Here is a 16,376-nt window from a genome sequence, read left to right as displayed (position 1 = left end):
TGAAATATGTAGCCTGAGCATTTAAGCATCAAAACCTCCAGGTCTGAACAGTGTAGCTAATTCAGAAGTGTCATAAAGCTGCATTATTTCTAGCAACCAGCAGGGGGCGACTCAACAAGTTTTGATAAAACTCTCAATTGCAAGCCGGAGAAATCGGCCTAGACAGCACTTTATATAATACATCATTAAACATTTTCCAAATTAGTTTGTCATCAAAACCGCTAATCACAAGCCTGCGTTATCACAGAATGCTGTTTGATTTATAATTACGGTCTCACAGTACAAAAGATTAAAGCAGGGTTGTTTCGGGGGGCTAGCTAGGCAGCGCTAAGTACGCCTAACCATAGCAGCCTTAAAAAAATTCCAGTTTTTATAGAAATAACTCAGAGTCAGTGGCTGTTAGTGTTTTTTTGCTAGTCAATAAAAAGGCTGCACCTTATGAACTAAGCTAGCTCTAGCATTAGCTGACACTGGCCAATGCTAAACACCAGTTTCAAAACCATTCTTTACAAACCAATGGGTGAGGTCACTGAGAGTTGGCTAGGTCCACTTCTTAAAGGAGTGTTTTTTTTTTTCACCAGCCAGCATCATGACCGAACCTCGTCAACAAAGCTAACGCTAGCATTAGCTCATACTTAGCCTCTACTAACCCCTTGCCATTTCCAGCTCCAACTCTCATCCAAACATTGCAACAATAGGCACAAAAACCAAGATGGCCAGGGCCAGGATGCTTATCCCAAGGCTTCAAAACTGTACTTCACCAAACAATAGGTGAAATCACTGTGGTGAAATCCACTCCTTTTAAATCTATCATTAAAACCAACAGAACACAGAATCAGAAGAAATGATCTGTTCATCACAAAGCATACTAAAAAACATGAATCGTAAACGAAATTCGATTCTTAAAGAACAACCGGTCTGCTAAAGATCATGTTAAAGTGGTGAAAATAGCTTCATGTTCTTATCAGCCTGGACTTTGCCCGACCTGTTTGCTATACAGGGACTCTCGAACTCCCCCAGTACTTCTCTCTAAAGCTACACACACAAAAAAACAAGCTGAGTTCCAAATGTTGAGGTCATAAATCACAGCAGCTTTTAATCTCGGTACAGCCCGTCGACCGAAATAGAACTCAGGTACAATTCCATCAGCAATCCAAGCAGCAGTAATTTCTCTCCAGGTACAACTACACACTGTTCTCCAGATAACTTTTTGGTTTGTCATTGCTTTTTTTTTGTTTTTTGTTGTTGTTGTTGTTCTTTTTCATTTTCAGCAAGAAACTCACTCCAACTCATTTCAGACCTGCGACCCGGAGGGTTCCCCCGAGACCCGCTGGGTGCAGGTGTGTTTATTTAAAGTTATGTAGCAATCACACACACTCTTGTTAAAGTGACAGGGAGAACACAAGAGGGGAAGGGGGGGGGAGAGAGACAAGAGCAGGCTGGGTCCTTCAGCCCTGCTGCTGCTGCACAAACACACACACTCGCACTCTGTCAACACACAGTGAGTTGTTAAGAATTTATGCAAATAAGATGTCACAGAGGAAACTCTGCGACAACACAAAGCACGGCCCGTGACAATTCCACTTCATTATTAAGTCTGTTTGTGACGACGCAGACGGCATCGGAAACACTTGGACTTATTGTTACGGCGTGCCACAGGCTACATTTAAATCTACTTTTGCAATTAAAATTTCATTATTGCTGTTTATCCGAGGGACTGGGTGCTGGCTTTGGGGAATTAACAGACATCAACAACCAATTAGCATTTTCATTAAGCGTGCACGCTTGGCAGAATTACTTGATATGCAGGAACAGCAGACAAACAGCCTCAGCGCAGACGCTAATTTACATTTGTTTTCTGATGCAGCCGTGCCTGTTGTATCAACCCATTGGACAAGTTGTTATAAAAACACACATCCTTATACCTGTGAAATGACCAGGAAAAAAAATGGCTAATGGTAGCATTTTGCTCTCCTGTATCCTGCTGGCAGGGCTCAGCTGGGCATTATTGGATTTCGCTGCCCCGACGATGAGCCGAGCAGCATGGTGCAGTATTACGCTTGCATTTGCAAATGACAGAAAAAAAATAAAAATAATAAAAACAATTTCCCGGATGGGCAGTCCCCCCCCCCCCCCGACGCCTGCTGACTCCAACAGCGGTGGCTTAAAAAGCTTTCCACAGGGAGAGTGGAACCACCGGGCTGTCGGATCCGCTTGGCTGGGGACGCCCAGTCACCTTGGCAAGGCGAGGAAGAAAGTATTAAAGTTTCTAGAAGTGTCCTGATATGTGCGGGGGGGGGGGGGGAAGACAGCGAGGCACGACACACAAAAAAAAAGTGATAAAGAGAAGAAGGATTGTAAGTGAAGCACGTTCTCTCATTTCTCTCTCTTAAGTAATGAGACTCTCTTCTTTCTTTTTTCCAGACGCCTCATTGTGATGATTACTAAAGCTCATCTCCTCTCTGCATGTTCTCCATGCGGCTGTGCAGACTACATTATTCACTTAGTAAAGGTCATTATTAATGCATGAGACACTATAAGTCAAGGGGCCAATGTGAATTAATGACTGCCTGGTCACAATCACAGACAGACTGAACTGATGAGTCAAAAAAGAATCAAGTGCTGCAGGTTGCATTTAGTTCATGTTGTATGAATATTTATGTAGAATATTTAATCAAGTTAAGTTTGTGTTGACAAGTTCACTGTGTAAAAATAACCAAATGTTTCCAACAGAGGGCAGCAGTGTCATGTGTAAAAACTGCAGCTTTTCCCCTCTGATTTACTGTCAGATGCGGATTTTTAGGCGACTTATTTCAAGTTTCAGATGCACGACCTCTTTCCTCTTGTGCTGCATGAATATAAAGAGCCTGTAGTCAACTCCACAAATCACAGGTGACACTATCATCTATCCTAGTCATGTCTGCCAATACAGCAACAAAGAGCCGTATCCTCAAGGCTGACCTTTGGACTGTCATACTAAATGCACCAAATCTTTACAGCATGGCAAACTCCCAGGATGTGTGGGAAGAAGCTGTTACTTTTTAATTGAAGCTAAAAAAAATTCAAAGCAGAGAGACACACCCATGAGGCTGGTAAGATTAGTTGGCGTTCATGTTTTTGCAGCCAACATGCATGAAAAAAAAAAAAAAGAAGCAAGTCAGAGAAGCAGCTGCTACTATAAATACTGTACAGTCTCCTCAGAGCTGACAGAGGTGACGGTGGAAGTGATAATTGTGCAGGAATATAAAACGCATGAGGGAGGTGAGGTGAGGTTTTGCTCAGCCTCTTCAGAGACTCGTATAGTGTGTGTGTGTGTGTGTGTGTGTGGTAACGGTAACTTCGCAACATGAGAAGAGATGCAAGAGACAACGTTGCATTTTTCTTTTTTATAAAGAGTAAGCAAAAAAGCAAAATGGGAAGAAGAATGAGTAAGTGTATTACATCCTCAGTCTCTGTCTTTGGTGCCAAGCAGTCACAACTTAAAGGGGTACTCCAGGAAGTTTTGATCCATTTATAGCAGAAATTTTGCAGACATCTTTAAAATATTTTGGAGTAGGGGTTAAAAAGTAAAGAAAGGCAGGGGATATTGGGAAATGTAGAAGTTGACTTTCAGAAGTTGACCATTACTGGAAGTTCTAAGTGAGGCTAAATCAGCCTCTGCTGTTCAGTTTACTCCATGTTCTTTTTACTGTGCACTAACATTACATAGTACATCTTATTGTTATACATGGTTTGTGTGCAATATACTTGGGAAATGTGTGTGGAAGTGTGCAATATCATGTTTTTATAGAGATGTTTTTCCTTATTTATCTTTTTTTATGACATCTGGCCCGATAAAGGCAGCCATCTAATCTTTATATATTCTGTACTTGTGCACTGCAATGACAATAAAAAGGTCTATCTAATTCTGTGTCTTGCAATCTCCCCAAACTTTATTGAAATGCTATATTCAATTGCTGGAGTGCCCATTTAATCCTGGACTTTACACGGGAACTATCACAGCAAAACTTTTATTTTTATTGCTGTTGTTTTTTTTGCTCTCTCTCTCGTCCTCCTACAAAAGAAAAGAAAAGAAAAAAACACACAACTTCCAATTCCATCTGGTTCAATCCTCATTTGTTAATATGGCATCAGTGGGCAATAAATAAAAAGTGGAAAAAAGTTCGAGTGTGATCATGAAACTTTGGCTTCATGATTTTCCACAGAAAACTAAAATACCCATCCCCGATTTGATCCTAAAAGTGTCTTGTGACATGTTTGTTTACCAGTACCTCAAATCACCATCCTGCAGCGGCAACATCAAAGAAAAAGATACCGAATCTTGCAAAACAACTCATTAACTTTCCTGTCGTGCTGATAAACACTTCCAGAACTTCACTCAATCTGCCAGCAAAGCAGCTTTGAAGCACACAAAATACTTCTACGAAACTGCTTCCAACTGTGTGTCTCGGTTGCACTCACACCAAACTCAACACCAACATTTTGATTCCCTTTTTTAATCTTCTCTTTTCCAGCACACGGGGTGTTGATTATGTGGTAACTCCACGCCCTGCAGGCTGAGCCACAAACAGGCCGATAAACAGACACGACTCCATGAACGAGCCTCTCGATGAAAAACTCGTCATCTAACCAAACATCTACGGGGCAAACATGACTGAAATCAAAGCGACGCCGGGTTTTTATCTTGCTGCACCAGAGCCCAATAAACAGTTGTCTCTTCGGGCTGCGTCACACTGCAGGATGTGTCAGTATCAGCGCGGCCGCCGTAATCAGACAGCCGGCAGATGACAGAACACTCCAGACTCTCCAGAGGCAGTTTGGACTATTACGCACAGCCCACAGGGTCTCTTTAATTGTTTTTTTTTTTTCTCCCTCTTCTGTCTCGTTTTCCTCTCTCATAAACACACAAACACATTCATTGGATTCAAACATCATGCAGAGTGAGCCAGAGGATATTCAAGCCTGGGAGATTATATGCCAACCTTTCACCCCTCGGCGCTCAAATCTGCCGCGCAGCGACAGCCAGAGCTTAAGACCTCATTTCTCCTCCTCGGCGGCAGCGGCGGTCTGAGCTTCAGCTTGACCTTGGCCAGAGCGCGGTCTGAGTCATTAGTATGAAAATCTTCAGCCCCGCAGTCTCACTGATAAATGTAAACATTACACAACCTGACGTGGCTGCTAAGCTCCCCCTGCAGATGCTGGCATCAACACTTGGGCCGATGCCAAATCTATTTACAGGCTTAGAGAGTTTGTCAAAAAGGGATTCATCATTAATGGGAAAGAAAAAGGACTTTTAAAGTATTGGTAAAATGATAGAAGTAAAACCAGATCAAGACAAATTTAATCTGTTGTAGCTAAAGTTAGGACATTACTACAACATTTTATGTCATTGATAAAAAAAAATCTCGTTCTAAAATGATCCTATCCTCCGCTATTTTCCGACAGATTGAGGAGCCTTTCTGCAGGGATTTGCTCCCCTTCAGCCTCGGGAGCAGCGGTGAGGTCGGCCACAGATGATGAGGTCTGGCTCACAGTCGGAGCTCTTACTCAGCCATAAAGTGTTGGGACGGGGTCGAGGTCAAGGCTCTGCACGAGCCAAATAGAAGCACTTTATTTAAACACGGGATTATTGTGGGAGCACTTACATGACTTCAGGAAATATCAAACATCATCAAATCTTAAGTAAGTTATAATTCAATGATGCAGCTTTTTGGAGATATGCTAAGTGGAAACAGAGGGGCTTATCTTTACTTTAATAAATGAAAACCCGACGCAGACAACGCAGCAAAATGCTTGACTATTAAAAACCTGAAGAAAGTTAAACTTAAGTCTACTCACTCATTGGTCACTTCATTACGTTCAGCTACATGGAACTATTGTAGTCTTAAACAGAATGGCTGCTTTGGTTTAAGTTTGTCAGCTCTCAGGGCCCCCCCCACCCCCTACTGGTCCGGGCCCCCACAAGCAGTTGCCTGTCTTGCCTGTTGACAAGCAGCACCTCTGTGAATAACAGCGACACCTGCTGTACAGTTCTCACAAAGTGATGTTCAACCTCAATAATCAACTCGGAGTTTAAAGAACATCGCTTTAAAATAAAAAATAAAAAGATCAAATCAAAAGTGAACAATTTAACCAGGGAGAGGATTAAAGTAACTATGATATCAGACAATGACTCATTGGCATATTTTATTAATCTCTGATATTTTTTAAAGATTTTATCTTCAGAATCAGAATCAGAAATACTTTATTAATCCCAGGGGGAAATTTGTTTGCTACAGTTGCTCATAACACCAAAAATCAGTAGGAAGATAAGATAAGTTCACAATATAAAAAATAAAAATAGTAATAACAATATAATAAGCATAAGTACCAAGTGAAAGTAATAATAAAGTAGTATAAGTAATAAGCCATGTTCAAGCGCAGGTAATTGAAAATATAAACAATATTTACAAACATGAATATACACTGATGGATGAACAGCGTAGATATTGCACGGTTCATGTATAGATAGCACTTTTGATGTGTAAATATTGTCCAGTTTTCAACAGATTGCACAGTTTTAGTAGAGAAAAAAACATAATGACAGGCAAACAGTACAGATAAGAAACTCTTTGTCCAGTACATGATCATCAGAAAACTTTTTTTTTGCTCCAAATGTCTTAGAATAGAATTTGATGTCCAATTTAAATATTATGAAGCCATTCCAGTGTTTATCTGCTGATGAGAAATCTATCTGGTCCAAAAAATAAGGAGTGTAAATCACCCTCAGTGGCACATTAATACGAGTCAGGGGTCAGACGCTGTAATAACGCTCTGATTAATGTTCCAGTGGCGGGGGAATAGATATTGCTTTTGAAGAATGGACATGGTTTCTAATGTCAGGCAGAGATAAGAGGAGCCGTGTGTTGATAATATTGAATAAAAAAACAGAGCAGATGTGAAGAGGAAACAGCGTTACAGATCTCGTCCTGGTGTGCAGATGACCTCAGATAACCTCTGAGTCACGGCGTATAAATCCTCAGAGGCCTCCAAGGTAGCAGCCATTTCCATAATCAAACATAAATGTAATGTTTTATTTCGGGTTATTTTTACGGCTTTAAAGCTGTCTCTATTTCTGCTGTCTTTATATCCAGATGATCCTTGTCTCCCTCTCGCTCTGTTATTAAAACTCTGTTCCACTGGAGCAGAGAGTTCACCCAGCGCAGTAGATAGAAATTCATTAGCTGAACGCTAACACATCACCAATCCTCGTTTTTTTTAAACCGCGAGGCACACAGGTGAGCTTTGATCGTCGCCGCCGACGCTTTGGAGAGCACCCTGACATCTGTATCAGAGTGTGTACGACACATGCACACCGCTGAATTAATGCAAATCAACCCATGTAGAACATTTATTCATTTACGGGGACTTTGTTAAGCAGACGCAAACTGACAAGAGTTTCCATTTTTAATTCACCTGCAGGAAATCAAGAAGCACGCACCAAAAATACTAACGTGGCTGCTGACACATGGGAGGAGAAGTGCCTTATGTCATTACTCCTCATACATCTGGAACTGCAGAAGGTTTATATGGGAGGAGAGGGATGAGGTTAGCTTCTCCAGATTTTGGTGGTCAAAATGTTTCAAGTCAGGGGTTCTTGGCCTTCTAACCCAAAAACCTTGAAAATGAAGCTTTGTTTACTTGTGTGTCATAGCTAAAGCCATTGACGAGTAGTTTGTTCAAAGAGTGAGTTGTTCACTCAATTGTTGTTGTAGTGAAAGTATCATATGTTTAGTTTTCTTTCTAGCTGTCCTAGCTGTGCCCTTACTTACATGTATACTTACATGTCTATGGCCGGCAGCGGTTAGCTTTTGCTTCAAATGGTGACAAGGGGAAATACTTTTTTTTATAAGAGCAACTGTGATGCCACACATTGATTTATTGATTTCCAGTTAGAAACCTTTACTTTACCATTTCACAATTTCATATTCTGAATAATTTTGGTTAAATATATATAGAAAACAGAAGTATATTGATGACAATTTTACATTTTTAGATTCAATGTGGGATCATTTCTTGCAGTGGATTTCTTGCTGACATCTCCATAATTGTATGTCCATAGGATCCTGTTTGTGCACATGTGTATTCCAGCCTATGTGTGTGTAGCATGGCTCAATAGTAGAGTGTAAAATTGAATTTCCCCTCACAGGATTAATAAAGTATATCTTCTTCTTCTTCTTAAAGGCTTTATATGCGATTTTTCACACTTAAATATAATATAAATCAAGTATATCCTCTGAAAATAACTCTGTGAGTCATGACTGTCTACAATGGGTGTAACATCCGAGTTTTCCGAGTCCTATCTTCAGTTTGTTTACATCGCCCGGACGGCCGGCTGACTCCTCCCCTCGTGTATAAAAGTTGTTTAATTGAGGGACTAGAGAAAAGAAGAATAACATACTGTACTCACTGCTTAACTGTGTTTCTAGATCACGCTCATTTCAGGTAAATTTACATGCAGTGTGAAGATACGAGCGTAATAAAGATCGCTAGCATTTGCATGCTAACACAACAATGCACCGCGAGTTGTTTTGGTATATAAAGCCTTACTTACAGTTTTACTTATTGGAAAATACTTAATGGAAAATGTTTGCATTTTAAACAGGCACATGTAGAGAGGCATCATTCTTTATGTGTCGTCAAACTCTGCAAAATCAAGTTCATATGCAATTGTGAAACTTTCTTTCACATCTGGCACAATGGCATCAGCCTTACCTTCATACAGCCAATCACTGAGCCCATTGAAGATGACGCCTTCCTTTCCAGTAGACACCAGACGAATGGAGCGGCTCTCCACTGTCGACCGGTAGTAGATGTTGTTCTCAAAAATGAAGATCTGTAAAATTTGAAAAAAAGAGAGTAAAAAACTAATTTTCATCAAATTTAGGCAACGCAATGAAAGTTTGTTTTTAAGCAGCTCCTGTCCTCCTGAAGTGGCCCTGCACAGGAAGCTTTAACTCTTCAAGCTCTATGGAGTCCGATGTCTATCTGAATCTGACTGACAGCCTTTCTGTAGGGATTTTCCTTTAAGTGAATAACTTGTAACATAATAAATTATTATCAACAGGCCCAAGAGGAAACCTGTGGGCAGTCTGGTTTTGACACAAACAGGTAAACTGCAAGTGGGAGACCTGTAAAGGGCAGAAGCCATACTATCACTGTTAAGATCAACCCAAGGGTCAAAACAAACAAAGCATGGTGCTTTTTAATCCGACACCTTAGAGGGAAACTTAACCCCAGGTTTTCAGCTGTAGTGCTCTACCCTTGAATTTCAAAAAATGCCTTTATTTGGCATCAGGATCTTTTGACTTGAGGAAGAACAGAAAGTAAAAAAAAAAGTAAAAAGGGAAAAGTCTTCAGTTTCTGATAAGAAGGAGAAAACCTTGAGACCGAATTTCAACTTTGCAACCTCTTCCACGGGCCTGCGGGGCCTTGAAGATAGCTGAAGGTCAAGTCTTTCATTACTGAGAATAATAGATCATCAGCACCCAGGGTGAGCGTGGTAGGGCGGGTCTGCTCTCGGGGCTGGAATTTTAAAATGTTACAAGCCTTAATGCCATGCTGAAATCAATCGCAGGCTATTACAGGAAAAGGCTTCGCTCAGTATCTCAAGGATTATGGAATATCTTGGCCTCAAGCTGGTATCATGGTATCAGCTTTTTGAATGATTCTCTGAAAAATATTCACTCTGAGAAGGCTAAATGAAGGGCGATGTACAGCAGGAAATCCAATACCAGAAATGCATTTGGAGTAAAATAGGTCAACACTACAAAGAAAAAACGAACACATGAATGTATAATAATTACACATTTTGCGATATTTTACCGTGAACATTTTCGGCAATATGGCATTGAGAAGACACCTTTAAAACTAAGAAGCTTGTGAAGGATTCTCAAGCTAACCCTGCATCTTTTTTTAACGGTAACACAAATCTGTCACTGCTACTTTCTCTTGAGGAGACGCAAGCTGCGGGGCCCAGGTGGTTTGGTGTCACTTTGGAGCAGAGTCCCTGTATAGAAGCTAATCTAGGCCACAGCACAGAGAGAAGACCTGGCCCCGTTCTCTCTGAAGAAAAGAAGGACTCTGCCAGGGATGGCTGGCATCCACATTTATCCTCAGCGAGAGAATATGGAGGAGGCTGCACAAACTTTGCTACTCTAGTTTGGTTTGTTTTGGGTTTTTTGAGGAACCAGGCATGCAACTTACACAATGAGACATTAACTGTCAATGAAAACCTGTTTTACCACTGGAAGGGTGGCGTTTGAAAGATGTTGCATAGGGATGAAAAAGTCAAATAGTGGGATAGATTTGGGACTTATAAGTGTCTGTGTTAAGTGCTCTTTCAGCAGCATGAGACTAAAACGACAGATTCTTTCTCTTTCCCTTAGTCGCTTTAACACACAAACCGTCTCTCTCTGTTGTAATGCAACACAAAGTGACAGGCTCTTAGGGCAAAGTATCCAAACTTTGATTGTCAATATGTATAAGCCACATGCTGAGGATTAGCTGCCCACTGGGAGCAGAGAAAAAGAAACTCTTCCATTCACAGGGGGATTTACTTTTCACCAAAAAAAATAAAACTTGAGAAACATCTTTGCGCAGACACATACAATACAAATAAGATGACACTTTTTTTTAGCCAATTACGTTGACTTTATGGCCTAATGAATAGCAACATGTGGCTTGACAGCTGTGTTTGCAAGTGTAATATGTGTGCTCCTACTCTACGGGGAAAGAAAAGGAGATTTAATTAAGCGCATAAAAGATTTGGGAACAGAATAACAGGTGGGCTGATTTATGTATATTAGATGCTTAAATATGATGATGCATGCATTGGCTTACAGACTTTGCAAACTTGTTTTAGCTGATGGGACGTCTCACCTTCAACCTCCACCTCTACATCAGAGGGCATCTGCACCTTCAGGGAAACCAGCTGCTGCTCACTTTCATGCTAAAACATAATTTGCCTGATGGAGGTAAAAACCACGCCATGACTAATGGTGGGAAACTCAGGCTATATCAATCCAGCGACACTGTTAATTAATCCACCAACGAGATAGCAGGTAATTAATAGCACTGTGCGGCTGGATGTTATCACTTACAGTGCGTCTTCGCTGCAAACCAACCAACTGAGGCTCATTAATGTTATTACAAGTTTGACTGTGCCATGATGGAGGTGGAAAATGACTCATCTTGGGAGATTTTCAAAGGACCATTACTTGTTGAGATTCAAACAAAAGTGTTTAATTTGACATTTGTTTAGTGGGAAGTCTCCATGAATCATTGGAAATCATTTGCATCCTTGGGGACAAAAGAGTTTGAGGAACAGTTTTGAAGGACTCAAAGTTAGCTTAGTGACCTGAGGAAAATGATGCATCTAAAAATATGATTAATGAGTCTCTATGGTTTCCCTATGTAGGTCTGTCTTAACGGGCAAACAAGGCAGGTTTCACATCAAATTCTCCTCTGAATGTTTTGGGGAAAAGAAGATGTCTTCCCTTGAATCTCTATGCTTTACAAACTGGTCAATTGTTCAGTGTTACAGGGGACTCAGTTCATTGAGGCTGGCTTGTAAAGTCTCATCAATCAGTAAATATATCATGTTTAGTAAACTAAATAAAAAGCAGTTGGATGAGGTAAAAAGTGGAAGTCACAAAAATACTTAATTTATTCTTGTCACATCCTGGATATATTCACAGCTACAGGTACATGGAGGGCATATGGATACAGTTGCCACTTCACTGTTTGTCCATCGTCGACTGCATATGTATCTGAAATGTCACAGCTCCGACTGTAACCTCAGGTATGATGGAACTTGTCCGTTTTAAAACCGATATTCACTGAGCTGTTTCAGGTTAATTTCCTGAAATATATGACACTGTAATTGGACAGAGGGCGCTTGAATGCATCGGTAGTTTTGTTCTATCTCAGGCTCGACCCACCTTCACGGGCCGCAACCTTCATAATGTCTGACATCTGTATAAAGACTGACATTGGCATCTGCATGTGATTATGGATATGCAAATGAAGTAACCTTGAAGCTGCTCTGATGAACTTTTTCCTATTGACAATGAAACAAATTATTGCATGTAAGATAATTGGCATTGCTCGTACTGAGGAACCCACTGAGTATTATCACCTGAATCTGCAGCTTCTGTCAGTTCCATTAAAGATGTTGTTGTATTTCAGATCAACTTTTTGGTTTAAAAGCCTATTACTTTATTTGTGTAGTAATAGTCCAACAGCGCCGTTCGATGTGGTATACATAGCTCAGTATAAGTCGATGATCATAATAGCATATCCATAAATATCATAAATAGGACATTTGATTTTGATCAAACCACTGCTAAGAGAGTTTGAGTATGAATGCTGTTTTTGCTTTTTTTTGTCTGCTTGTTGAATAAATAAGCAAATATTTGCAAATGATTTTTCATATCAACCGACCAAATAGCTCCCGGAAAAAAATCCCCAAATAATAAAAATCAATTGATGCAGGATTAAACAGAGGAAACACAATTACCTTTCACACTCTCTTCATTACTCATTCCAGCTACATCACTGGGTCAAAACAAATTTCCCTTTCAATGAGTATGCTTGCTTCCTCTAGCTGCACAAAACTGGCAGTAAAATAAGCTATATTCTACCTCTTTGTACATCATTTGCACATTGCTACATGTATACTATTTTCTTTGAGCCTAGTATGCTTTGTGTGTTTGTTGTTTATTTGTTCTTCTTATTAAAGACAGGCTGGAATGTGTATTTGAAAACATCACAGGTCAACAGGCAGGGATGAGACCAGGGACTTGATAGAAATTGAGGTTCTTACCAGTTGCTGTCCCCGGGGTCCCCAGCCTGCGTACTGAAGCTGAGCGTTTCGCACCTCCGGAGGGTTCAAGTTCCACGTCTCCCTGGGGGTGCACACACAGGGGGAAACAATGCTATCAGATAAAAGTGCAGACACTTGACACACGGTAAGTGTCTGCTCCCGGCACTGCTGCAACAAGGGAACAAGTGTATAAAACCCGGGAACAAAAGGTTTAAGTGTACCCATAAATACCGGCTCTCCATAACAGTGTCACCTCTCTCTTATTGGGGAAAGTGCTGCTCAGTGCAGGCTGCAGAATTAGAGGTGCCATTGCCTGTATGTCTTTGTCTGGAGCTCAGGATGGATGAGGTCATCTGATGAGAGGGGTTTGTTTGGCCGATCACCACTGGGTGGCAGCACACAAATAGATTTGTGATGAAGAGCAGCTGAAATGTAATTTGATTTAATGATGTGACCTGGTATGACAGTTATTTTTTTAAAGGGAAATAAGGGAGATTTCTACCTGCTGATTAAATGCCAACAGTTTGTTTTTTGTGATGATCAATGCCAGTTAATCAAGGCTACAAGTTCTGGCTCTTAAAACTTACTGTTTTTGAAAACATGTGTCATGGTTTCAATAGAAATTAATTTCAAAATGTTCATCTTCTACTTCTCTTTGTGTTTTCAACACAAATAAATGCAAATTAGAGGGGTCAAATTGGAGCTAAGCGTGCAGAATTAATACACTTTTCAACCCTGAAGGACACTAGAGTTACAAGAGACAGACTCAGATTTTGCATTGAGCTTCCTTCTCAACTCAAATTACATATCAGTATTATTTTTGGAGCGCATTTTACAAACCCTGCCCCAAGCAGTCTGTTTGATCATCGCTAACCAGAAGTTTTTGTTGCTGCTTTAAAAGCTTGCTGTTATTTCGCAAAAATGTAAGATTTTGCCTTTGATTTAACAACCTTTGCTGCCTCATGAGGCCACACATCACAAGCGATTCTACTTCACAGAGTGCGTATGTGGAGGATTTAGAGTTAACAATGGAGCCGATGATGTCAGAGGTGCTCTGTAGGAGGTGCGAGCGAGAACAGATGGGAATGAGATGCATTTCAGTGTTGCAGGCAGAAGGACAGGTGAGATATTAGAGGATAATGAAATACAATATAAATGGAACAATGCAGCCCTGTCGCCTACTTACGGAGTCTCCAGACTGCAGATGATGTAGAAGGCTGTGTAAGAATGCTGATACACCTGGAGGCAGAGGCAGATGGAAAAGAGTCACATTAGGCTCACCTTGATATCTTGATTGACAATGAAATGCTTTTTCTGATATTTTGTAAAATTACTGGATGTCAAAGTTAAGCAAAAATGTCCTAAAACTTTGTAAAATAGAAAACAGAAAAAGGAACGTTTTGACATGGAAATAACGTTTTAAGTTAATTAATTTTGAAGCAGTGAAAGAGTATTCTGTACTGACTAAAACATTAGTAAGCTTCAGATATCAGGACTTTGGAAGGAAAGTTAAGTCACAGTGACTTTTCCCTCTGAATACTAAACATGGTCACTTCAAGTTAAAATGAGTTTAAGTTGAAGTGGACGATTGTGATACATTTTAAGATAATCCCTTAAGAGTTTAAAAGATATTTGTACAAGAAAGGGATAGAAAGACAGACCAGAAAGGTAATGGTTTTAGTTGCCCGTTGACCACCAAATTCGAATTATTTCATCTTTGAGTCCATGAGGATGTTAATGCCACATTTTAACATATTTTCTCCTGGTGTCGCCAAAATAGAAAACTATTTTTTGGGGACAATATGGAACTAACAGTGAAGATGACATGTGACCATTCAGGTAAAAAACGATATCCTATCTTTATACTTGAGTGAAATTGTGTCATAATCAAGGTATGGATTCTTAAGCTATAGACGAATCTGCCAAGCAATTTGTGGGCGCTGCCATCTTGCAAGGTCTGTTTTCCAATGGTTTAATGTCTCACTGTGTACTCATAGTACAGAGAACATCGCTTTATAACCTGATTTTGAGTTACTCAATCTTTTCTTTTCATATCTACTTTCTTACAGTACTTACTTTCTCACCGAAAAACGCAAGCAAAACCTCACTGGTGTCATTAAACCTGCAGCAAAAAATCACCGGCACCACCCAGATCCAACTGTCAGAACTTTACATGCGAGCAGCAGAAAGGAAAGCAGTCTGCATCACTTAGGACTCCTCACATCCCCTTCACTGCTCATTTCAGTCGCTCCCCTCAGGCAGCCGTTTCAGAGAACCATTAGCAAAAAAAGAAAACTTACAGAAACTATTTTATACCCACTGCAATACGCATTTTAAACAAGGCTAGATAAGCAATATTTTTAAAATGCTGTGCAAATTCAATTTTTATGAACAGTGCAGCAACTACCTTAAAGGGACATTTCCATCAAACAGGAAACAGTCTGTATGTATAGGTATGTTTATGATGAGCATCCATGAACCATATAACCATGTTACATAGATGAAGAGTGCAAGAGTGCATTTGCCTGCGCGTTCTGCTACAGCGAGCATAAAGGGGCAATGACAGTCACCTATCAAGGAAATGGAGGTTCGGATGAAATAAAAAATGCAAACACAAGCACTACAACCCACTAGACCATCTCTAGTGTGTCGTTAAGACTTCTATTCATCTCGGGCAATAACACAAGGTTATATCTCTTCCGGCACCCTTTGCAAATGGGTGCAAACTCTCCATGGTGAGTGAGGTGAACACAAAGATATCAGCTAACCAAGGCTATTCAATGTATTTACCTATATATATGCTATTGAAGGCTTATTCAAAGAGTTGATGCTTAGCTGATGGAGTCATGGGATACTCAATTGTATAGACATTATGCACAAAAATAATGAATACGCCAACGAGTGGCAAAAGTTTTTTGATGTATCAGCAACCAAGAGTGAAAATTAAGAGGGGAATTAGGCCATGTTTTTAGGTAAAGGGTTATATTTGATAACTATAAAAGGTATTTGACAATGACATTCCTCATAACATTACTGTTGGCTAACCTTTCTTAATGCATTGTAAATAACTATACAACAGTTAGCATTCAACAACTTACATGTATTAGCTAACATTTTTAAAAGATACTTTTGCCTTTCCTATTGTTTTTATTTGATTTTTTAAACTCTATTACCAATGAACTACCTCATGCTAAAAATAACAGTTAGTTAGCCATTCCTAATATACACTACATCACTATCAAACAGTCATCACTCAAACTGTTACTAGCTAGCTTTACAGTTAGATATCATTTTTACCTTTCCAAATGACATTTATAACTCAGTGGGCTATGCGGAGTAATATTAGCATTCAACTACCAGTTTGCTAAGTTTTTTCAGTCTTCACTAACGTACACTACTATATCACTGTCAAACAGTAATGCTAGCATTCAGCAATTTCCTTACTAACGGTAAAGTTAGCCAGGAAATAGCTGAATGCTAACATTAGCTGTTGTTTGAAAGTTGCAAATTT

The 16,376-nt window shown here is 40.0% G+C and overlaps 1 protein-coding gene across 5 annotated transcripts in view; it reads right to left on the bottom strand.

The window, feature by feature from the left end:
- Positions 1 to 16,376, bottom strand: part of dpp6a (dipeptidyl-peptidase 6a) — a 208,477-nt gene that overhangs the window by 13,996 nt on the left and 178,105 nt on the right. For all 5 annotated transcript variants that reach the window (XM_061065077.1, XM_061065078.1, XM_061065080.1 and 2 more), the window contains 3 exons: positions 14,052 to 14,104; positions 12,866 to 12,947; positions 8,755 to 8,875 (listed from right to left, as the gene is read on the bottom strand). In XM_061065077.1, the coding sequence (XP_060921060.1) occupies positions 8,755 to 8,875; positions 12,866 to 12,947; positions 14,052 to 14,104 (256 nt within the window). The remainder of the gene's footprint in view (positions 1 to 8,754; positions 8,876 to 12,865; positions 12,948 to 14,051; positions 14,105 to 16,376) is intronic.

This window comes from Labrus mixtus, chromosome 19, assembly GCF_963584025.1.
Source record: "Labrus mixtus chromosome 19, fLabMix1.1, whole genome shotgun sequence".
Lineage (NCBI taxonomy): Eukaryota > Metazoa > Chordata > Actinopteri > Labriformes > Labridae > Labrus > Labrus mixtus.
Note: the sequence above shows the minus strand (reverse complement) of the source record. Positions and strands in the feature narration are given on the sequence as shown.